Genomic DNA, 24940 nt, shown 5'->3' with positions numbered 1-24940 from the left:
GCAACTACTAAGTCAGATTTCCATTCCATCCAGAATGGGACACACTGACTTTTGGTGCGGATCTCTTAAGGAATACAGCATGGATCTTGATGAAAAAACTCAGACATATATGGGTGGTGTCTATGAGTACAGTTTGGCAGGGATCATTGATCTGGTAAATTTAACTTATGATAAATCAGCCATGGATGTTTTGAAATTTAGAGTGTTACAAGGCAAGTTTGATATTGGATTTGATTGAATTAAATGGGACTGAAGGGCTTTGGCGGAGGTACACGGTCTACCGAGTGCCATTCTACTATATCTATTCATTTCATTATATGTACATTGTGTCTGGGTTTCAGTCTAAATAATAAAAAAAAACATTTTTTCTCTTACCAGAGGGATTTTTTTTAACCCAAACCATGACCCTTCCTTAACCGTTAACAAGTGATTTCCTAACCAGATCTTAACCACAGTGTTTCCTTTTGTACGAAGTGCACAATAAAGAAACAAGTCTTTGCGAATGTAGAGTTACCATCTAGCATCAGTCCTTCTTCTTCCACAACTTCTTCCTCTTTTTGTGAATATTTACTGTAGATATGTAAGTGTGTTGGTTGTTTATTACCAAACAGAACCAAGCCAAGTCGAGACGAACACCCTGTAAACGGCCCAGCTTAAAGACAGCGTGAGGTAGAGACCTCCTGAAACAACTTTCCTGACTACTGTGATGTCCTGAGGCAATACTGCAGTAACATTAGTCCACAATTTAGATCTTTGTAAATGCTGCTTCAAAACATTTATTTTTAATCTATAACACAGTCTTTTGCATTTGATACAGACATACACGATAACAGAAAGATAAACCTGATGTGCAAGTACAATACTATTGTAAGAAAAGAAGTGGATAATTTATGACTGTGCTTCCTGGCATGAAAAAGACACAGAGAGAGGTGAGAGAAAGTTCAGCTTTCAAAAAAAAAAAGAAAAAAAAAAAAGCACCGCAGGATCAATATCTGCACTGGCTCCGATATCAAAAGCAGAACTATGACACAAAATAATTTTCAATGTGCAAAGTTGTACAAAATTCTATTGAACCTGACTCCTTTTTGAAATCATGCTAAAATGCCTCCAACTGTACATTCTCTTCCATGTTGTGTTTTGGTTTAATAATCAGAAAGCATGAAGTCCTGTGTAGGAGTTTTTATCAAACAGACAAATAAATGAAACAATTAAATCATAAAGACTGATTATTTTAAAGGGTTACTCCACCAATTTTACACAGTTCTCAAAGTGTCTTTATAGGACTCAGGGAGGACTCGGGGACTTGGAGAAAAAAGTAGTATGACACCCTTTGTGGCTTTAGAGATAGCTGCATGTAATCGGATACATTTACTCCAGTGATGTAATTCAGTGGATAAGGTGCATTGTGGGAAAACAGTAGCTATGTTTTGGATCAGAATCCTTTTATTGTCATTGAACAAGTGTGCAACAAAATTCTAGAGGAAAAGGAAGACAAATGTGTGGAACAAAAAAGGCTGTTATCTCTGTTTCTACTGTTTACTGTGCTTTTAAACTGTCCGCAATAAGTCGAACAGTCCAGACCAATGAACTATAGCCAACACTACCCACAATGCAACACAGTGGGGGCAATTTATCCAATTACATGCAGCTTCCCCTGGAGCCCCAGTTGATTTTACAGTACTTTTTTCACATATGCAGTTGCACTCCCCAAGACCTGTTTAAATATCTTAATATGTGAAATTGCTGTAGTTACCCTTTAACTTTGGAATTTAGTCTGCATTGACTACAACATGTTTAAGGCCATTGGTTTTATTATGTAATACATGCAAACACAAACTGAAATGAATAAAAAAAAACATCTTTTTAAATATGTTAACCTGTCAATAAAATCTAAAGCCTTATGTTCCGTTATAGACATTTTTGTCTGCAAGTGTTGGCTTTGGGAATGTTATCTGTATAATGTGAGCGTTCACATATGTGCCTTTCTTTAATCTGGGTCAGGCTGCAGACTGGCGACAGGGACTGCTGCAAATCTGCCGGGATTACAGAGGCCTCAGAGAGATGAAGCACATCCCAGGTTTAACGTGACAACCAATGTCTGTCTGCCTGACAGCAATCTACCCTGTGTGAAGATTCCCATTGATTTGTGCTATCCTAATTCGTCCAATTATCTTATCATCTCTCAGTCATATGACTATGAAGCTCAATAATCTGTGTGCTTTCATTTCTAATCTCATGACGACAGGGTAAAGGGGGGGAGTGAGGGCTGCTGTTTAAATGTGTGTGAGAAAAGACTGCACGGGAACAAGATCGGTGACACAAAAAAGAACAGGGTCATGGGACGGGATTTAGGAGATTAAGCGAAGCACTGAATTGTTGTTGAGCCACTTAAAAGGTGAACACAAAACGCTGATGAAGACTAATAGAGGTACATGCGAAACATCTAACAAAGATACGTGACAGAAAAAAAGAGAATGGCAGAAAAAGGAAACTCAGAAAAAATTTGAGCTAATTAGAACTGTATAAAAGCAGAATAGCTATAGTGATAATAGAAAAATAAATACATATGTTCAAATGTTAGAATATGGAGTTAAATAAACCACTAAACTTAGGGCAGAAAGGGAACATGGACTAAACAGATCCAAATGATCAAGGTCTGTTGCTCTGAGAGGAGAAGAATTTAAGAAAAAGGCAAAAATGTAAACTCACAAAAGTCTGTGCATTCCTCTATTAACTTAAAAAAACAAAACATGCAACAAACTAATTCTTAATTTACTCAAAATGATATTTTTCCAAAGCAACAAAAAAGTCATGGGTTATCTTCCACTGAAAGTGCAGTTTGTCACAAAAAAAGCACCAGATATATAACCTATAACCATGTGGGATCTGACAAACTGGCAAGGTCGCAAGAAAAGAGCTGGTCTTAAAGGATATAACACAACTTTGATGCGAGGAGTTCACGGGACAGTAATAAAGCTCTCTACTGTACATTCGAGTATTACAAGATATACAAATATGCTTCACATTGAGACAGAGAGCGTGCATCCCACTCTGTGGTGTGCTTACATTTGCAGAGCAACGAGTACAGACTGTGGCAGGCTGGTCACACGCTAAAGGGAGTGAGCTACAAAGAGTACACAAGTAATAGTACAGCGTATGAGTGGCTGACAACAGATAATACCAGGCAGTAGTACTGACTATGATTGGTCACACATCATCTCTTTCCTGTGTACTCCTCAGCTGCCAAGTCGTCGGATGGGTTCATGTGGGGCGCCGAATCCATCTGTCCTTCAGGCTGGACGGACTGCACTGTCTCTACCAGGCTGCCGCTGGGTAGAACCACGTACCGGGCGGCCATGTCTTTGGGCTGCAGCTCCCTCAAGCCCTCCTTACTGTGCCAGATCCCGTAGCCAAAATACACAAAGAGACCTGGGAAAGACACAGCCCCGAACACTTGTAACTGCAGGGACACACATTAAATGTGGGTATGCTGTACTGAGGTGAGAAGGTTTGGTTATAGTGAAATGTTGATGGCGTTCATTTTCTATTCTCCATGGGCAAAATCAATGTGTTTGTGTTAGGTCAACATGCCCTTAATGCTAAATTCAGCATGCTAACATGCTCACAAAGACAACACTGACATGCTTATACTAAAGATACGTAACATTTCTGCATTCAAATGTCTACAAAATTACCAGACCTTGATGTATATGTTGTTCAGCTGTGTGCTTATATTACCCAAAATATTTCCTAAAATGTTCATAATTATATGAACAGTGCGTTTCATTTGGTCACCAGCAGTAATAATTTACTGGAAAATACATCAGATGATACCTCAGAGCACGAAAAACAAAGTTGTGATAAGACAAATAGCCTACGGGATTTTTCAATTAGACTTTGGAGTATAGAGTGGTGTGATGAAGCATTATTATAGGCTGACCCTGTAGTTAACGTCGCCCTGGTCCCCTGTCAGAAAGCTTATCTGATTTTTCCATTGGATTTTCGAATATCATCTGAAATTAACTCTGTGTCAAACACAAGTCAAAAACACAAGTTTTCTTTTACAAGATGATCTTCACAGGTGAACAGCCACTTCCGTGATCTTCAAAGCATGATTTAAGTTTTAAGTTTCAACTACAGAACTTATTTCTGGCATATAACTGAAGACCTATTCGAAAAACCCATTGAACTCATTCCCTGGTTTTAAAAACGACAAACAAAGAAGACAACAACATCTGTGCTGGCATGCCACAGTGAGCTAATCAGCAGGGAACACACATTAGAGTGGAGGATGATGGGAGCGTCATAAGTTTTTCATTTTGGACGATCATCTGTTAATGCAGTTTATCCTGAAGGGGAGCATTAATGTCTGTGCCAAAGTTCATTGTAATCCATCAAATTGTTGTAAAGTAGTTGTTGAGTAGGTGTCTACATTTTGCACCAAAATGGAGCAACAACATACCATCAGGCCATTGACTGACAGACCAACAATTCCATTCCAAGAGCCATGGCTACAAAAGAAAGAAACCCACTGCATATCTCAAGCTTTATATTAAGTCAATGAAATCCAGTTCTTTTGTCAGTTTGGGTTTACTCTAGTGTGATATTGATTACTTGGCTTTAACTCCACCAAAACTCTGATTTGAATGAATGAATGTCTCTCTTTTTCCTCTGGTGGCCATTATGGGAAATAAGTAGCCAAGTCGTCTCTTCGTCTTCTCTAGGGAAAGGAAAAGAGCCTAGCCTGGAGCCCTGTCAAGTGTTATATTCCGTGCTGGTGCATCTTGTTAACTTGGTGCAGGCTGACAGCAGTGTTTAAATGGCTTACTGGTCCAGAGAAGCCTTAAGCTAATGCAGCTAATCATGTTTCCCCAGTGATCCCCCCCCCCGACTGACAGGGCAATAACGCTGTCTGACCACCACCCTCAGAGGGTTGCTGACTAAAAGGGAAAAACTTTCTCTGTTCCCTCGGAGTACAGAAAATGTTTAATCTGATGATGAAACACTCACGTACATTTAGTTCACTAGCAACAGGAGGCAGACAGCCTCCTGTGCTGCTGGTACAGCAGGTTGTCAGTGAGCACATACAAACACATTTGTAATCATGTTAATATCTGTGCAGTCTTCAGTTGAAATTTTGATTGTAGAGTAGTTTTTTCATAGTTTCAGTGCATGCAGATATTGTCTAATTTTAAACATGTAGTATTGCAAAAGTATCCAAGTATTGATACTATTGCTAACTTTACACTTTGTATTAGTCCACTGTTAAGTACACAAATTTACCTTAACCACCTGCTTAGTTTAGAGCAGAAGCTGTTTACCGAGTGCATACAATACAAACATTTACTCTACACACGTTTCTCTTCAGCCACTTGTTTTCTGCCTCACTCCTGGTGGTTTCTTACCTACAGCGATCCACACGGTGAATCGAATCCAGGTTAGAGGGCTGAGCTTCATCATGAGGAATACGTTAATTAAGATGCTGGCACCTGGAGTGAGTGGAACCAAGGGCACCTATACAGCAAAAAAGCATTGGTCATACTTCAGCCATGGTTAATGTGGTTTTCATGACAGTTGGTTTTGACATATGTTTCCTTTTAATTGAGGTTGATTGTTTAGCTGAGCAAATTGTACACTGTGCGCTCCTGCCAGGACAGCGAGTTACAAGGAGCAAGTTAATTCACTGACCAAACTACAAGTGGAAGTTGGCAGCATTCATTCACCACATGACACACAGTACTGGTTAATCGCTGTAATGCCATCAAGGAGCTCACCTGGAATGTTTTGCTGTTTGTTTGTGGCTCATGAATCCATATGAGCGCCAAGCTGGCAACAAACGCTAAGCTAAAAATCACCAGCAGCGTCGTGAAGCTCCAGAGTGGCAGCTGCAGCTGTTTCTGCCCGAATTCCAACACGGCACAGAGGGAGACGGAGCTCACGATCAGAGTCAGCACGCAGAAGGCCACGACCTCGCCCGGCTCACAGTCCCCCAGCAGCCTGCCCAGGTACGGCTCCCAGAAGGCCTTCAGCTGGCCAACCCCGCGCCGTTCTGCCGTCTTCTGCCTCTCCACCAGCTGGAGTTTGTCAGAGAAGGACTCGTACTGCTTCAGCTCCCCGCTGTCCTCTGTTATGTTTTGGGACTCAGAGGGGGCAGGGGAAGGCTCAGCATTAGGGTTAGGAGATGTGGAAGCGGTCCCTTTGTCGCTGGTTTTCTCGGGCTGGAAGCGCAGCACGATAATGCTCGCCGCCACGAAGGTGTACGCTAGAAGGGTGCCGATGGAGAGAAACTGAACCAAGGCCTCCAGGTCAAAGATGAGAGACATGGTGGCCATGAGGATCCCAAACACCAGTATAGCATTGACAGGGACTTTGGTGACAGGGTTGACCCGGGAGAAAAAGGAGAAGAACAAGCCATCCTCCGCCATGGCGTAGACAATCCGAGGCAGGGAGAAGAGATTACAGAGTAGCACAGTGTTCATGGCTAGACATGGGAAGAGAAGGTCATCATCACAACATTAGTCAAAATATATGCACTGATCAAACATAAGGCACGACCATACAACAGTCATTTAAAGGGACAGTTCAGGCCAAAATAAAAAAAATACATGTTATCCCTTTTAATTTGTAGGGCCATTTATCCATCTAGATTGTTTTGATGTAAGCTGTTGAGTTTTGGAGACATCAGTGATGGTGATGTCCTCTCTGTCTTGAATTGAACATAAATATCTTTCCGCTCCTTACACTTCCAAAACAGGCTTGTTACTTTTGTTTTAATGAGTTTGACGGGAAGTGTTGATTAGTTTTATTTTGCCTTCCCAACATCTCAAAACTGATTTCAGCATATTAGTACATATCACCATATAATGTAAAGTGACAAGTCGAAAAAAGAGAGGGAGTACTTTTATCAGTCTTTTTTTTTTTTTTTTACACAAGTATCATTACTCATTGAGTAATGAATGTGTGTACTTTTGCCAACTCTGCAGATCAGCAGAGTAGAATACCATTAATGTTCACATCCTGCACTGTCCCGAACACAAGCCTCTCATCCATCAGTAGACGAATGCTATCTCCTGCGTGGTGATACGGTGCAGTTCGGCAGGAAAGAAAATAGCTAAGTGCTTGCAGAGCGAAGTCTGCGGGTTGGTCTCAGATGAATTTGTTTGGCGCTTTGAGCATTACAAGCCAAGTGCCATGTACTTCAATTACATTTGAGAGAAGGCAGACATCTCTACCGTCGATATCTCCAAAACTCTGCATCTCACACCAAAACACTCTAGATGGATAAATAGCAGTGCAGGTAATAGGTATATCCGATAATGGCTTGAAACGTCCTCTTAAAATCATGCTTCTCAATTTTAGTTAGTGAACTCACCACAGATGGAACCGACTGCCACAATAACTCCAGCCCAGCTGTAACCACGGCGGAAGAAGGCATCAGCCAGAGCTGAGTTGGGGTCCAGTGTATGCCAGGGCACCATTAGTGTGAGCACTGTGGAGACCAGGACGTAAGCTGTGGCTGCCAATCCAAGAGAGATCGCCGTGGCAATGGGAACCGCTTTCTGCGGATTCTTTGCCTCCTCGCTTGAGGATGCAATTACATCGAAGCCCACAAATGCGTAGAAGCATGTGGCTGAGCCTGCCAGTATTCCAGAGAGTCCAAACGGTGCAAAACCTCCTTCTTTCTGGCTCCAGTTGGCCGGTTCTGCCAGCATAAAGCCAAAGACCAGGATGAAAACGATGACACCCATGCTTATAATGGAGAAGATATGGTTAAGGTAAGAGGACACTTGAACTCCAAAAGAAATGAAGAACGAGGCAACGACAAGAATCCCTGCTGCAAGGATATCTGGGTAATGGGCGAGGAAGGGCACGTTCCACTGCATAACGTGCGTCTCTGTGAAGTTCTGGATGGCGTGGTTAAAAATGGAGTCCAGATAGCCACTCCAGGCACGTGCCACAGCAGCGCCGCCAATCATGTTCTCCAGAATCACATTCCACCCGATGAGAAAGGCCCAGATCTCTCCCACAGAGACGTAGGTAAACATGTAGGCCGATCCCGTTTTGGGGATGCGTGCTCCAAACTCTGCATAACAAAAGGCGGCCAGGAGTGAAGCGAAACCCGCAAAAAGGAAGGATAAGATGACAGCAGGCCCCACCATGTCTTTAGCCACTGTTCCAGTGAGGACATAAAGCCCGGAGCCCACCATACCCCCAACTCCCATCAGAGTCAGGTCCAGGGTGGAGAGGCAGCGTTTCAGCGATGTGGCCATCATGTCATCATCCAGTGTCTTGAGTCGGTTCAGTCTCTGACAAAGGCGCACCGCTGGGGTGCAGCCTCTCGGGCAAGCTGCCATAGCTACGGAGTAAGACAGGCCAGCTGGGCAGGAAGTTGTTAAAACCGTCTCACTGGATCCATTACCTGTCTACGAAGCTGACCTGCAAGACAAAGGTGGACATCAGAAGAGGAACAGCTGCTGCAGGTTCATGTGGCCAGACTTATTAAACCTGCTCCACATCCAGGAAACACAGAATGATGGTGGGACATGACAATGGGTGAGGTCTGGTGTTCAGCTTAAAATGTTCTACACAAAAGATCTTCCTGACCAATCTATACTAAGCCAATTTGGACAGAGAACAGCTTGGCCTCTATATTTAAGGACATTTTTGCTTCCTCCTTGGAGTCTATGCAATGAAAGCAATGAAGACTAGAAAGGCTATATTTCTCAATAAATTGTGCATTGTGTAGTTTTGGGAAAATATTTAAATTAGAAAAGAAAGATCTTGTCAGATCTTAAACAACCCGAATAAACAAACTCTCTCTGTTTCCATGACTGAATAAACAGAATAAACAAACTGACTTTAAAGGACAAGACAATCTCACACCGTTTTACTTGCTGTTTATATTTGGCGGACCCTGCCACCTCCCTAGATTCAAACATTGTCCTGAGGACCTTATTTTCCTCTGAGGACAGCTTGTTTGTTCAGTTAGGGAAATGATACTTTTTTTTTTCTGATATTGTATTATCACCTCATTAATACTGTGAATTTTGAGACTGAGTTTGAGTTTCCTCTCCAAAACCACATACTACAATTTTAATCAATTAAAGCCCAAGGTTTCCCAAAGCCCAAGGTGATCCACAGCCCATAGGTATTCAGTTTGCAGTCACAGAGAAGTAAAAAACCCCAAAACAAAACAAAAAAATATTCACACTTAAGAAGCTTGAATCAGAAAAAATAAAATGAGCCAGAGTGATTAAACTGGTGAATGTTCAGTAGTAACGCTCAAAAGTGTTTTGATTCACATAACATAAAGACATGAATACACATTTGATTGGATGTAATATTGTTATTACACCAGTGCTGAGGTAACATTTTGCTTTTTGATTAATGGCAAAACGGGATATTTCAATTGTATAACGTCATGTGAAACAATCAAATCCATCACTTTATCAGTAGATTTTGCATGAAGGCCTTGATGTGCGGCTCAGGGCCGGTCCACGTCATCTAAAGGGTATCCGGTGCGCTCATGTATAAAATAAAAGCCTCCAATACAGTCACGGTGGATGATGTTAACGATATGCATAACTGCCGATATAATATTCGATCTGTATTGCAGGAGCAGAAATCATCCTCCTGGCGCAACATCCGACTCCTGCCCTCACCAGGCATATGGCGACAACAGGATGCCTCCGTCATAATTACGTAACGCTTTATTCCCCTCTAGAGATAAACCCACTGCCGTCAACCACAGCACACGTCCACACTACGCTCGTTTCTGTGTGTATCGAAGACCGCACAGCCGCCAGAGCCGCGCAAACAGGCGACCAGTAGGATTGGCGTCGTTTTAACACCTGATCAATAATAGATTACAAAATGGAAACGGAACGCAAAAACACAGGCTCGTTGTTGCGTTACGCTTCCTCCCCTGAACGACCTGAGAGCGCAGAGCGATATCGCAGTTTTAAATCGTGAGGCGAGTGTGATCATTTAACGGGATTCCCTTTGTCAGAGCAAAAAGACCCCCCGACATTACGTGTTGTAGCGTTAGAGACAAAATGATGGCTTTTACCGTTCAGCGTCTCTCATGCGTGCTGCAGGTATCGCCGCTGTTAGAAGTTGCCGGGATGCATCCTCGTCTGGTGATGGAGCAGAAGGTGCGCCGAGGAGGAACACCAACACGCACCGCCTGGGCTGCTTCTTAAAGGCGCAGGCACCGCGATGAGCCCGTCCAGAGGGCTTTCCCACATGCGCCCCACCCCGTAACACAGCAGATTATCTGGAGCCGGTGGTCCCACAGGGGGTCCCCAGATCCTGACTGTAAGGTCTCTGAATACAAATGTTTGAGAATCTTGCCCATTGCGCGCGATAAGTTAGGTAAGCAGCTTAAGTGAGTGAAAACAGTCATGCCTGATGTGGAAGAAGGTCTCTCAAGTAAAAGTACTCTGAAGGGGCAAGAAATTCAAACTCAGAGTTTTAATAGTTAGAATATTGATGAGCTAATAATGCAGTAAAATCGAATACAATTGTTGTCCAGAAGGTCATTTTGTTTATTCTACTAATTCAGTCATGAAAACAACAACAATGTGTTTATCTGGTTTGCTCCGTCAATAAAGATCTTTTTCTCTTCTGATTAAAATGTTTTCCCCAAAACTGCACTGTGCACCTTTCATAGCATACTAAAACTCTGTTCTAAGATAGTCATGCATTTTAAATTCTACTTGAATAAAAGATAACCTATTACCTCCAAATTATAGTGTCAAAAGTAAACTCACTGTGCAAAATGGCCACTTTTAGAGTATTCAATTGTGGAGCTCTAAAGATTATATACATCTTTAGGGAGCTGTGGGTGTTAAATATATAGACACAAGAGATTTGTTCTCAGGATGCACAACATGGATTTTTTTTAGCCAATTCCAAGAATGACCTGTTTCTCTTGGCTGATACTGAATTATTGTATGTATTTATTTCAAGTTCCTTGTAGTTGATACACACAGGGTATAAATGGAGGATTCAGTTTTCCATAGTTCTACTAAAGTTTGTTGTTTTATAACTAGCAGCACGTGTTTCAAATTACAGTTGAATTGCCTCCCACAAAAACTGAAAACTGTCCACACTGTGAACTTGTTGGGCCTATAGTCGACACTGTGTTGCTCAGGTGCAAGTTTGGCTTCATATTATTGGTTGTATTTATCGGTTAGAATTTCATCATTTCAAGCAAATGTCTGATATTATACATTTCCCAATATCCAGCTGATGATATTTTGGACTGATATTTATTGTATATAACTAATTTTCACATGTGCATTGATAAAAGAATGTGTTTTTTGCGACTCCATGGACTCTCTGTAAGTTTGTTGTGGTAATGTTCACAGTTTTATCATACTTTTCATTACATGATGATCTCAGGTCTAACCTAAGTCTCCTGTGAGGACATGTGGGAGCATTAATCCACAAGAGCTCATCATATTTAATAAGATAATCATAAGTAATTTGTTAGATTAATGTACTTACTTATATCTGAGTGAAAAGTAGCATAAATTGGAAAAACTTAGGTTCAAGTATCAAAACATTTTACTTGTTCAGTGTTTTTGTAGTTAAAGTGACAAACCAATATCATTTATACAAAAATAAAATATTACATCCCAGGATTGCGCGTCCATAAATAGAGGCAAGCACTGATCACAAGAGGTCAAGCGGAGCTACGTGAGCACTGTAAATCACAATGTTGTAAGGTGCCTGACCCTGGAGCCTTTATGGGTGATCATAAAAGTCTTATATTTTGTCAGCAGTGTGTGGAGAGGATGGATAAGACATGACACCTGGACCTGATCAGAGGGTTAGCAGTAGCATTCTAGACCATTTAAGCATAACCATGACAAATATACCGAAGAACTTAGAGTCTCGCTGGGATTAAATAAACATATCCGTCTCAGTTTAAGACACAACTGGTCTGGGATTGGTAGTGTTAAAGAAAATACTCTAATCCTAAAGCTATATCTTTTAAATGAAGATGATAAGCCAATACATATAAAGACCATAGATAACTGATGTAGCTACCCATGAACAGGTGCACGTCTTAATTGGCTACATGCAGTGTTGAGCATTGGCAGCATGCCAGTGAAATAACTTGGAGCACAGTGCTACACAACGTACTGAACTGCAGATGATTCACAGCACTGATAACAGAAGAAACTGTGTAAAATTATTCCCAAAAGACATTTTGAGAGAAGATTTTTTTTTTAAAAAAACAGACATGCTTGTAATAGACATACAAAGATTTAAGGCTACTGTTCCTACTGAAGCCTATATCATATCATTAGATTGTTGCTTATTTGTTTATTTAAATGGAACTGTAAGCATTAACCAACACTGACATTTTGAAAAAAAAAAAAATCAATGTAAAACATAAAGAGGCTTAATTTGCCTCTTTAGTGCCAACACAACTGAAACAAACTGATAAAAAAAACATTATAAACAATAGTTGTAAAAATCAAAATAGAAAACAATGTAGGAAATGTATCCCAATACCTTTCAAATAAATAAGGCCATAATGTCTGCTCCAAAAAAAGTCAGTAACTGGAACTGACATATTTTACATCATGCTTCTGTTTTAACATGTAAAATCAACATTCCAAGGCTGACAGAAGCTGCTCCTATTTTCATGTTTCTGGTGGCTGATTTACATCACCAGGTTGTACACAACCCTCCAAAACAACTTTCACCATCACAGCATGGCAAATGTGGAACGTTATAAAGTTCAGCTTTAATACTGATGTCAGCGCATGACTGCTGCTCAGAGTTGGATCTCTGTGTACACACTAAGCAATAAAATACTAATTTCCCCCATAAAATGGTGCCAGCATTTCCACATGCATCAGGAGGCTTTTACAGAGACACCATCTCACACTAAATCCAACTACAGATAACTCTGCGTTCTTCAGTAACACATCCAACCTCGTACTTTCTGGCGAGCCTGAAAGCTTCATTACTCTGCTTAAACATGCCGTGTGTCTTCCCACAACTTCCTATTTTCACAATATGTGACACGGCATTTAAGTGCTTTGTTATCTCTGTTGCAACAGCCTGCTACTGCACTCTTCCAGGACTAGAGATGTCTTTCTTTATGCACAAAAACCTGCCTTCTCCTGCATGTTTTGATGGTGAATGTCACAAGCAATAGACATTTGGGGAGCATGTTGTTAAAGAAAACAATGTCACATTGAATCTCACTATTACAGAAATGTGAGCATGCAGTCTGTGGCCATTGCATGTTTTTTTCTTCTCTTTTGGCAAAATTTCTCAAAAGACTCCAGACTGTGTCTCCTTCTGTTGAAGCTTGAGTATCAATTCAAGGAGGTTCATCTGCATTGTCAGCTCCTGTGTAACACATAACAGATAAAGCAATTAGTTAAGACACACGTCGCCACCTGCTGGACATCTGTCTGCATCACAAGTGCATGCCTTCTTTGTGCTGCTACCTTTTATGGTTTTAGTATACATTAAACTACTAAAGTACTAAAGTAGATGATGCAGATGCTAACCTGAGGATTAGTGGTGATATAAAACCCAGGGACTCCAGCCTTCTCCAGGGTGTTTTGCTGGTCTATCACTTTTTGATCCATTTCCGCTACAATCTTCTTATCCATCATTCTTTGTTCATCTTTCACACGGATTTCCAGAGCCTGAACAAAAAACAAAACACACACACACACACACACACACACACACACACACACACAAATGTTAGAAAACCATAAGGCATATGGAAATTGGAGTCCAACTGATATATAGTGCAATACATGTAGTCTGATATAAAACTCATTAAAGGGAAATTAGGATGCAGAAAAAGATGCTGGGGATCATTAACAATTATTGAATTCCCAATTAAGTTTACTATTTCACTGCACCAGTCATTACAGAAATTCAAATTAAACTTTAAAATATCCCATCACTGTTACATACTGATTGTTTGACCACATCTGCGACCAGTCAAAAATGTTGAAATAACACTGTCCTACTCCCCAATTCAGGGGCTGGCATCTGCCACAAAAGTATATATAGAGGGAGGGCTCTAATGGGAATAACCACAACTCCTTCAGTGAGAAGTATCAGCATCTCAATGCCTTACCTCTAGTTCTGCTTGTTGGTTTGATTTGAGGAGAGCAAGGTTGTGAGACTTGCATGACTGCAGAGCATCTTTGTGCTTCCGTGTAAGATCTTGTTTTAGTCCTACACATAAAAGAAATATGAACAGTCAAACATCACACTGAAAGTTGGAAACATGCATTTTCACTGAGGGCATGTTCAAGAAACACGTTCGGTGCTTCGTATAGGTCTTGTTTTGAGATGATGAATGGTTCTACTGAGCAGTTATTCAGATAACAGGCACGGACTTGCTTCTTGGGACGTGCTGCAACAAGTCGCGCCATATCTACAGTTCCGAAGAGCACGAACCTTGGTGTTCACAGTGCAGCTTCTGCCTCTGGTTGTATAGATTTTTCTCAGTCAGGTGCTGAATATCCAGGAGCCCCTGCACAATTTCATACACAGTCCCATCTATGAGCGCTAAAGCCAGGTCACTCAGCGTGTTGTAGGAGAGGCGCTGCTGGAAGGAGCTGAACATGGAGAAAGACATCGTCAAGGTATGTTTATAAACGCACGTCCAGGAAAAACTGGGTCAATTAGCTTACTTATATAGCTACTTCTGTTGATTTTATGTCAAGGAAGTCTTCCATGAAGGTAAGGAGACATTACCTTGGTAAATCTTTGACTAAAGTCTGTAGTTCAGATAACAGGTAGTAATGTCTCTCTTGTTGTTTTGTGGAATCACCACCACTGACTCCGGGATAACCATCCATCTCCTTGACTGACAAGATGAGTATACCGAAACATTTAGCTAGCTAGCTACAAGTATGGGCTAGTTTAAATATTCTAGAGTTAAAAGTTCTCATAAACTAAAAAGATGGTATTTAATGGAGACTAGTTTGATTCCACTAATGTATGCAAGTTAACAAAACACGGTCCCATTTTCTAAACCAATTTAATATGAAGAAAGTGATATATTTTAAGCTGTAGGTTTGTTCGTTGTTTGTTAGCTTCCATTCACTCCGATGAGGACCCCTAAGTAGCTGCCCGTGTGGATGCCTGTCTGTAATGGCGCTTGAAGTAGCCTGGTGTGTTCGCCAGATGGCGCCTATTATCTAAGAAGAGACGCTCCAGAGGCTCAAACACTTACCAGGTATGACCATACATTTACGGGGATTACAGATTACTAATGTAATTCTTGTACGACATCGTATTTGAAAAGGCAACAGCAGCAGTCACAGACAGATTGTGAACGATATCAAATATAAAAACAGTTCATTTCAGGTGCTGGTGTAAATGCCATATATTCGATCATGTTCATGTGAGAATTGACGTTTCTGATCATTCATACATTTGTTCTGTTTAAAAAGAGCTGCTTAAGGTCGGACGTCGCTAAAAGCCCGCACATCTTCCCGCATCGTGTCCCACAGTGTTCGACCTGCCGCACTGACAGGGATGGATGCATGCGCGCCTGTGTCGCGCGCTACTGGTGGGCTGCGCGCCGTCACGCGCTGAAGGTGCCACGAAATGAAGAAAACTCAGAGGGGAGACCGCTGTTTATAAGAGCGCGTATGGGAACATAGGAGGACCTGGATTAATAGCTCACTCCGCTCAAAATGGCCAGAAACACATCTCTGTATTTCAGAATTGTCGAGGGCAGGAACCTCCCCGCCAAAGACGTGTAAGTAATTTGTGAATGGCAACGCGCCTTTGTGCTCAAGTCTCAGAATCAGGCAGCATCAACATTGTCTAAATGCATCAGGTTAGTTGGATGGAAGAAAAAGTTAAGCCTCCATTTTCCTGGTCAGGCTGCATTCCTGTGACATAGTTGAATGAATTCTAGGTGAGAGAGTCGGGTCTACCCACTGCAATTGACCTGGGCTTACGTGGAGACGTAAAATGAAGCACATTAAGCAGGTAAATTGACTATGCTTATATTTATCATTCTCATTCTATTTTCTCGTCATCTTCAGCTCCGGAACCAGCGATCCATACTGCATTGTTAAGGTCGACAATGAAGTTGTGGCCAGGTGAGTTCTCTCTGATTCCAATTGAAGATAAGCGCACGGAAAGCATTCTTTTTTTTTTTTTTTTTTTTTTTTTTATCAAGCGACAGTTCGAAGATGTCGTCTGTCTTTTATCGAGTATGTTCACCCCGGGTGAGGTATTTGCATTATTTGAGCGTGTGACTGTGCCCCCGCTACTCCGCACATGTAAACCAGGCTGGAGTGCGTATGATCAGTGGTGCTGGTGCCCACGGCGCGGAGAACCTGATACCGGTCTGGCCTTTTAAACACCCGCAGGTAACCATGGCGAGGCTGCATCAATTATTGCAGGGAGCTCCTGGTGTAAGCAAGGAGAATGCTGGGAGCAGAGAACACGAGTTCAGAGGTGTCTGAGTGCAAAAGTACAGATGAGTTCATCCTCCAAATTATTCAAACACAGCACAGCTACAGTACAGTTCGTTTTCCAGGTTGTGCTGTGTGACAGCCGGGCCAGATTTCTCTCCAGGAAAACCAAAAAAAAAAAAAGAAAAAAAAACCCGTTTGCTGTTGGGGTTAAATTCAGTGGCTATTGTTCCATCTGGCGTCATGAGGGAAAACGGCACCATGATTCACTGCAGACACTCACACTAATTATCTTGTACTTGTGGTGTGCCTGCTTACTGGCCAACTGACTCCTTGAGTGTGATGTTCATGGATGATGTGGCTGGTAGATGGTGTTGAGAGATAATTATTACAGGATGCTCCTAGAAATAGGTGGTATAGAGGTTTTTATTGCAACAATACAGGGTTCGGAAATTGTTCAGATTGTAGGTTATTCTTTAAAATCTTTATGATCTGCATTGATTTTTTTCCCAATACCTTCTTTTAAGGAATACAGTCACGTCTCTCTGTAAAACCCTTCTCTTTTAATTTAGATGTTTTAAAAATAAAATATCAGGAATAGTTAAACAAGACTCTGACCAGGTAGTCAGTGCCTGTTCTGTTTCGTTTTATAGACGCATTCAGTCAGCATAAAAATGTATTGATGTTCTTGTCCTCTGAACCTTTTTGGCTTCAACAGAGTCCTTAAGAGCCTTATGTGATGTGTCCAGAAAACTGACTGGATCCTATAAAGAGGCTGCAATAGTTTTTAAGAAGGACATTTGACCTCAGTGTAGAGCAGTGATTCTTTACCGCTGTGTCACTTCGTGCCATAAAATGAAGCACTGCCTGTTTGCTAAGCAGCATGAGTCACAATGCTGAAAGCAGATCTACTAAAGAGGACATTTGTCAATATGTTTTAATTCAATCTTATTAAGGGCCAAGCACGTGAAATTCACAAAAAAGCAAAGTTCAGATAAAAGTCAGAAAAAGCTTTTTGATTTTGTCCCTTGTGTACAATGCTACTATTATAACTCCATATCTCTTATGATACCGGAACAAATATAAGGAAAAAATCATGCAAAATAGAATAGTTTTTCATGTTTTCTTTTTAATTAGCAACCTGCACTCAGTGCTGGTACAGAAAAATGTTGGTATCTGTAAAGCCTTTGGTACAAAATGTATTGATTCATTTTTTTATAGCTCTGATACTTTCGATCGCTGTCGAAAGCAGATGTCATATTATACCACAACACGTGGTATTGAAAAAGCATCACTCAATAGAAAAAAGTATCAATACTTCCGCCAACCTTTTTCCTCAGGCACGCTTACAAAGTGGGGAAGTGAGGGCTTATCCTGCTTTCACGAGTACAATTGTGCCATTATGGACTCTACTGTTGCATACATTCATGTGAGGTCTGGTTAAACCTCTCTTTTCAGGACCGCCACTGTATGGAAGAACCTGAATCCTTTCTGGGGTGAAGAGTACACCCTGCACCTCCCCATGGGGTTCCACTCACTGTCCTTTCACGTCATGGACGAGGACACGATTGGGTAAACTGTCATCCGAAGTTTCCTCAATATCATTCCATTTTATTCAATCCCAAGTTTTGACTGATGGAGCTTGGCAGTTGTTTTAAAGTCATCTAAGCCAGGAGTGTTTTCTTAGCTTGGCCTATGATTTGATATATTATGGTCAAAACCTCATGTTCATCTCAAATGTTTTGGGAAGAAAAACACCAAGCTTTGAATAAACAAACATCATCAGGCAGATGGTCGCCCAGACCGAGTGATTAAGGGTTGTTTTTTTCTCCTCTTCTCGTGACCACCAGTTCTCTAATCAGCTTGTCTTCAGATTCACCTCATGTAACCCCAACAAGATCAAACAACGTTGATCGTATTTTCAAACGCCTCTGTCTCATGATCTCTTCTTTTATCTGTTCCACAGCCACGATGATGTTATTGGAAAGATAACTCTGAGTAAAGACGCCATTGGATCTCAAGCTAAAGGTAAGACTGAACCGATCTTCATCAGTCTCTGAGACGGTGGGCGCATGACCAAAGCTTAGAGGTTAAACATACATGGCGTCCTCTGAGCGAGTCAAAGGTCTGAGTGATTGAGGAGAGAAGTTGTTTTTAAGACTCTGGGAACGTCTCTTAGAGTTCTCTCACACATTTAATTGGTCCAGGAGCCATATTGTGTTTGTTTTGTTTACAAAGCGTCACAGTTTGAGTATAAATGTCACAATCACAGTACATCCTCCTTTATTATAATCAGACATAAGTGTGTGTGATACGAGGAATGAAAATAGTTATTTTGAATATTCTGGATGCACATACTAAAGTTTTTTGAATCATGCATCACACTGAGTTTTATTTTTCACTTACTCCCATTGCCGCAACCCAAACCTAAATCATCAATCAAGCCAACTCAGCAAGTAAGTGATATTTACCGTGCGCTCATGTGCTGTCTGAATGATTGGGAAAATGTATTTCCGAGTGGGAAAAATTCTCTCTCAAGTTGGAACACCAACTCGAAATGTCTGAAACATGGTGGACGAAAGTAAACGTTGGGTTGATGGAGACTTTTACCAAACTCGTATTCTGTATAGTCACTCTCTTCCTAATAGTCATTTCCTTTGCCCTTCCTTTGCTGTCAACTTGTTTAAACAGTCTGAGTGATTAAATATGAATCAACTTCTCTTTTTGCATCCATGTTGCTCCCACATTCCAACATGACACACAGGCACACACCAAAATTGGAAGAATAACTCCTGTACTTGGGAAATGAGACCAGCGGAGGAGCACCTGAATGCAGCATTGCGCCTATGCGTTGTAGATATATAATATGGAAGTAAGCTGAAATTCCACCCCTATAGATGTTCTTAAGGTTTATCTACATTACTGACAGCCCTGTCACAGAAGCTGAGATTCAATCAGTCACACTGCACTTCACTTCATGGATAATAAAATGATGCTTGTTGACACTGACTTGTGAAACTTAAGAAGGTCGCACTGGGATTGCAGAAAAAGTCAAACATCGACGTCTTGTAGTTCTTTAACAAAACAACAAAAAATGGCTCCAACAAGTACATTGGCCCAAATTTAATATAATGAAATCAGCACTCACACTGATGACTCTTGTCTGCACAAAGGTTTTTTTTTTTTTTTTCCATAAACCTTCCTATTGTGTGGAGGCCCACAGCGCTGTAAAATGAGCAGAACAACCAAAGTACTTAAAATGGCTCCAAACCATTTAATGTCTGGCTCTCTAATAAAGCCTTAAACATTGAAGAAATGACTCAGTATTTACCTCAGCATGAACTCTAGCACTTTCTGCACTGTCTTGGCCAGACACGCAGCTTTTAAAACATGGTATGTTGTGGTGATGTTGCAATTTTATTAGATTGCCCAAAGTGTTTACCAGACTATGTTTGATGCATGCACTGATGCTTCTCTCCTGAGAGCCACCTGGTGTGGCCTTCACTCCATTGATTAACTGCTACATGGCGGTACTGAGTCAGTTACTCCCTCACAGGAGTCTTCTCACAGTCTGGCCTTGACATTGTATCCCAGCTTGTGTCTGCTATTTCTCAAGTGAAGAAAAAAGAACACTTTGAATTCAGCATGACTGCAATGTAATTTACATGTTGTTCAGACTATCAAGGACTGTACTGCAGGCTTTTCTTTGACTGTGAATTCACCTTGTCTTGTATTTGCCAGGATATTTGCTAAGAAATTGCTATTTTAGAATATGTACTTACCCAAATATGTAAAGATGATCATTAAGTTAATTAATTACACATGCAATGCCCACTGCAGCTTTCTAAAACCCACAGTGATGTCTCGAAATTGCTTGTTTTCCCCATCAACACAGCATATTCTTAAAATTCATAGTTTATTGTTTAATAAGACCACAATGATGCAAATCCTCCCAACAGAGGAGCTGGAACTTTAAGTGATCATGATAAAAGTTGCAGATTATTTTTCTAAAAGTTTCTGCTAGAGGATATCTCTAATTTGAGAATTTATGCATAATTTTACACTGAAATGATTAGTTGATGAACCAAGTAACCAGTAACATCTCTGTGTGCTGTGGTCAGGGTTAGACAGCTGGGTGAACCTGACGAGGGTCGACCCTGATGACGAAGTCCAGGGAGAGATCCACCTGAGTCTGGAGCTGCTGAAAGATGCAGAGAAGATCAGCCTGCGGTGTAAAGTCATTGAAGCCAGGTAACATAAAACTGTGAGATTTAAAATTCTTTCAGCTGCAAGGAAATGAGAACATTTACAGATAACTCTTGACCAGATGGCACACGCAAATATAGTCTCAATGGATAAAACTATCATTTATCTTACATGTAGTCCAAATGATTCATTGGTAATAAGTCAGAAGTTAAGTTTCTGTCGCTGAATCCTTGCGGAGCCGTCACTGCTTCTGTGCTGACATCTTATCGCCATCACCCTGCAGGCATCCGCACTCCCCTTCTGAGTCATACTGCCACTATCGCACCGCTCACTGCCCCATCTGTGCATCCCAGGCTACAGTTTCTCCCTCTCAGGCAGGGCACTAATGAGCATGTCAATCAGGGTTTGACACTGCGTGATTCAGACATGCATCTGATGAATGTGAATTTGAAAGGATCAGGTCAAGTGGAAAGTCTTGCTTTTTTGCTGCTGCCCCACAATAATTAATTGAATTTCCAGAGCAGGCACCAGGAGCTTGTTGAGGTTTGTAGTGTATTGATCCCTTCTGATGTCTTTTGATCTGGTGATACCCGCAGAGACTTGGCTCCGAGAGACATTTCTGGAACCTCTGATCCATTTGGAAGAGTTATTTTCAACAACCACAGTGCAGAGACCTCGGTGAGCCCTACAGTATGTGCGTGAATGGACAGTATGTGTTGGTTTCAGCAGAACCTTAAAGGAACAGTTCACCCAAAAATGAAAGCTCTATGAATATCTACTCAACCGCACGCAAATGAAATAGTCAGGTGAAGTTTAGTAATCCACAAAACATCTCTGCAACTTCACAACAGCCGCCGAAGTAGATGGGTACTTGTTTTATGAACTAGAAGAACATAAAATGAACCCATACCAGCGTTATCCAGGTCCGTACACCCCATTCATGGTTAACATTGTTATTTTAACAGCTACAATGAGGATTCAGCTTAAAAACATGTAAATAATCTTTGTTTTAGTATCAGTATTTATCTTAAATAGTCTTAGATAGTCAATTTGGGATCTTGGGGCTTCTGACAACTTGCACTATAATTATAGAGGCATTTTATGTTTTATTTTTATTTTAGCCCCCACCTGCCTCAGTTGTTTCAGAGATTGCTGCAACAGTGTTATGTTGTGAACCTCTAAAAATGTAGATACAGAACTTCACATTTCACATTTCCATCTGCATGGCAGTGAGTAGCTTGTGACTGAAATTTAATTTTTAGGTGAACTGTTCCTTTAAGTACACATTCTTCCATTTTTAACTGATGGCTGTATGATAGTGTCAATGTCTGTCATTGTTTTTCATGTTAGTGTTGTGAAGTTTAGTGAAGAGAGATCTTGTTTTAGGGCTTCCTAACAGCCCAACCTGCTGGGTTTTAGATTATCAAGAAGACCCGTTTCCCTCACTGGGGAGAGACCCTGGAGCTGGAGCTGGACCCAGCGGAGCTGAGCGAGGAGGGTAGTGTGACCGTGGAAGTCTGGGACTGGGACATGGTGGGCAAGAATGACTTTCTTGGAAAGGTGAGGATGCCACAATTGGTGTAATAATCTATATTTCATAGATTTCATGTTTTGATTGTGACGGCACAGTACAATTTCCCCGCTGTCAGTTCTTTAGTAAGTTATTTTTTTTCCATGGTACTATATCCTTGTTTGTCCTTTATTTCCTCAGGTGGAAATCCCTTTTGCTTGTTTGCACAAGACACCTCTGTTAGAGGGCTGGTTTCGTTTGCTGCCCTTGGGAAACAATGAGGTTGACGCTGGGTGAGGATTATGGGTGTGCTTGTTTGTTCAATGTGGTTAGTTTGTGTGTTTGTACAACTGAGTCAAGAATTTTGCTTTAAGGCTGATCAGCAGTATTCACACAGTGTTTTAGAATGCACTCAAGGAAAGTATCAGTTCCTCTCCATGCTCTCTATCATGCTTTTCAAAGACCATTCACAGGTGTAGCGCCAGGTCTCTGACAGCATCTGTTCCTTGCGATAATTTTAGAACAAAGGGGAGCTGAGTGAAATGCTAAAGGATGGCGTCAAAGTAAAGTGAATCTCAAAGGTTTATCAGGAAGTGACTCACAGTTAATTAGGGGAGTAGAAGCTGGTTAGAGACCTACTTTTGCCAAAGTAACGAAAGTGTGTTGGCTTTGAAAGAAGTTTGAACAGACCTTTTTCACTGTTTTTTTATGTAAGGACTCTCTCTCTTCTGTTTCTAAACAGAAAAGTGATGGAAATCTCTCAATTTTTAAAATCAAAATTGGTATCAACAATTCTCGCAATATTTTTCTCTCTCCTCCTCCACATATTTGTGCACACCCAAAGAAAAAAAACAGTTATCATACCAGTAGCCTTTAGCAGTGCTTCTGGACACGTATCCTGTGTTCACAAAGACGATCAATTGACCAGAGGAGACTGTTGGGTTTATTATCTTTTTCAGAGATCCTGTGGGAAGAGCGTTTACTTGTGACAGGTTTCAGAATACAAACTTTGTAACAAACCAGGTTTCTATCTGTTGTTGTTTATTGAATTAATCCAAGAAGGGTGTTATTTTTATTGTACTCTGAGATATTTAAATTGGTGAGTAGGATTTGAACTTCCCTAAACTTAACCTGAAAAAAGCCTCCAGGATAAAGTGGAGCTGTTATTTGACATTTTTGAATAGGAATTTAAAAATGTACATCACAGTTATCAGGATAAAACCATATGTAGATTTTAACTACGAGGAACTTTTTAGTGTTTATGAAACAGTCTTGTTATTCCTCTGATGATTCTAAATTACCTTTAACACCAAATGAGACTACAATTTTTCTATAGTTATTATCAATGCCTGTGCTCGGGTCCGATCACATGTAAAAAAAACATATGAATACATTACCTCTTCAAATTCTCGCGCCACCAGCACATGCTAGCAAAGATGTTTTTTTCGAGTAGGCACTGGGGTCGTACTACTTTTGTTGAAAAGGGTCACGAGAATTAACAAAAACTGAAAGTTCCTCATAGTCACATAAGGTCACAAAATCCTGATGCATAGCTGTCTGTGCTGGAAAAAAAAGTTTCAATCAAAAGAATCGAAGCGTGACCTCAAAGTTGAAAGTCAGATCAAATTTGGAATTTTAAGAATTGTGCCATCCCTAAAGTCAAACTAATGCAAAGATAATCAAGTGTCTAACTAACAGAAAAACAAAGTAATCTAGGGTTTTGTGTTTGTTGAAAAGTGCACCTTTCCCACATAAACTCTATGGCTTCTTTCAGATTGGCATCTTTCCTCCTCTTCCAGCTTATGTTAAATGAAGACTTACCCCATGATAAGATCAGTCTGTGCAGAAAATCTCTTTTCTTACTCTGTGGTGGTTTTGCTCTGTCGCCAGTGGCAAGCTGGGGGCTCTGCGACTGAAGGTGCGTTTGGTGGAGGATCGGATCTTGCCGTCAGTGTACTATCAGCCCCTCATTCACCTTCTGGTGGAGTCTGTCATCTCCCCCACAGAGGTCAGCATCACCATTCTTCTTCACTACTAATGCTGAAACTTTCCCTTGACTTAATCCACACTTATCTCGACTTAGCCTGGTTCATTCATTCTGTGGGGGTTCCAGGTGACAGAAAATCTCTTTGTCCAAGTCAGCAGTGTGTCTTCGTTTGACCTCAGTCTTGCTTCTCACCAGGTGGAGGACAGCAGTGCGCTGACCATGCTGGAGGAGGTGACCACGGTCGAGAGCCGGCAGGATGTAGCCATGACCCTGGTGAAGATCTATCTGGGCCAGGGCTTGGTGGTGCCATTCCTGGATTATCTTAACACCCGGGAGGTCAACCACACCAGTAAGACTAAAAAAACAATTTTATAACCGCCAGCCAAAGCCACATCACATCCACAATACAAACGTCCAACCCGGGACACTGCTGCATCATAACTTAATCTCTTTTAATGTCACTTTTAACCTGACTCACCGTAACGTGTCAAAAAACTGTTTACTGTTAGTCCTGACCCCAGAAGCCTGCAAAAAAAATACATTCTTCTCCTTTTTGTGACTGCACAGTACATGGTGCCTTCAGGGGCTGCTAATAAATACACACATCTGATAATACATAATAATGTAGACTAGGCTTTAGAGTGTTAAAAGTGTTTTTTAATTTATTTTATTCATTATAATCTGTGTATTTATTTTTGCCAGTTAATTTATGTGAAGTCAATATGTAATGTTAATCTATCTTGAATGATCAACTAAATAACACAAAATAAATGCTTGAGTCTGAATGTGGCCCAACAAAATCAA

At 41.0% G+C, this 24940-nt stretch overlaps 3 protein-coding genes across 7 annotated transcripts in view; 1 reads left to right on the top strand and 2 right to left on the bottom strand.

Annotated features, from left to right (window-relative positions):
* Nucleotides 1-760: 760 nt before the first annotated feature.
* On the bottom strand, nt 761-11637 carry slc7a4 (solute carrier family 7 member 4). Its single transcript, XM_037098442.1, has 5 exons — nt 10070-11637; nt 7373-8436; nt 5775-6481; nt 5406-5514; nt 761-3429 (listed from the first exon to the last, which is right to left on the bottom strand). The coding sequence occupies exons 2-5, from the start codon at nt 8352-8354 to the stop codon at nt 3215-3217; spliced, it is 2013 nt and encodes a 670-aa protein (XP_036954337.1). The 5' UTR covers nt 8355-8436; nt 10070-11637; the 3' UTR covers nt 761-3214.
* An 824-nt stretch (nt 11638-12461) lies between these two features.
* dgcr6 (DiGeorge syndrome critical region gene 6) lies at nt 12462-15104 on the bottom strand. The gene is made up of 5 exons (XM_037098444.1): nt 14755-15104; nt 14455-14615; nt 14129-14229; nt 13542-13682; nt 12462-13377 (listed from the first exon to the last, which is right to left on the bottom strand). The coding sequence occupies exons 1-5, from the start codon at nt 14856-14858 to the stop codon at nt 13300-13302; spliced, it is 585 nt and encodes a 194-aa protein (XP_036954339.1). The 5' UTR covers nt 14859-15104; the 3' UTR covers nt 12462-13299.
* LOC119019652 (rasGAP-activating-like protein 1) overlaps nt 15096-24940 on the top strand; it is a 25878-nt gene continuing 16033 nt past the window's right edge. For 2 of the 5 annotated variants that reach the window (XM_037098435.1, XM_037098439.1), the window contains exons 1-12: nt 15096-15238; nt 15456-15766; nt 16059-16115; nt 17892-18005; nt 18400-18461; nt 18878-18889; nt 20555-20684; nt 21236-21317; nt 22059-22199; nt 22351-22442; nt 24040-24157; nt 24332-24485. In XM_037098435.1, coding sequence (XP_036954330.1) covers nt 15702-15766; nt 16059-16115; nt 17892-18005; nt 18400-18461; nt 18878-18889; nt 20555-20684; nt 21236-21317; nt 22059-22199; nt 22351-22442; nt 24040-24157; nt 24332-24485 — 1027 coding nt within the window. In that variant the 5' untranslated portion in view covers nt 15096-15238; nt 15456-15701. Of the gene's footprint in view, nt 15239-15455; nt 15767-15802; nt 16003-16058; nt 16116-17891; nt 18006-18399; nt 18462-18877; nt 18890-20554; nt 20685-21235; nt 21318-22058; nt 22200-22350; nt 22443-24039; nt 24158-24331; nt 24486-24940 lie in introns of those variants that run through there. The other 3 variants (XM_037098436.1, XM_037098437.1, XM_037098438.1) reach the window with 3 other exon arrangements.

The sequence above is a fragment of the Acanthopagrus latus genome, chromosome 5, assembly GCF_904848185.1.
Source record: "Acanthopagrus latus isolate v.2019 chromosome 5, fAcaLat1.1, whole genome shotgun sequence".
In the NCBI taxonomy this organism is placed as follows: Eukaryota; Metazoa; Chordata; class Actinopteri; order Spariformes; family Sparidae; genus Acanthopagrus; species Acanthopagrus latus.
This window is presented reverse-complemented; position numbering and strand designations above follow the sequence as displayed.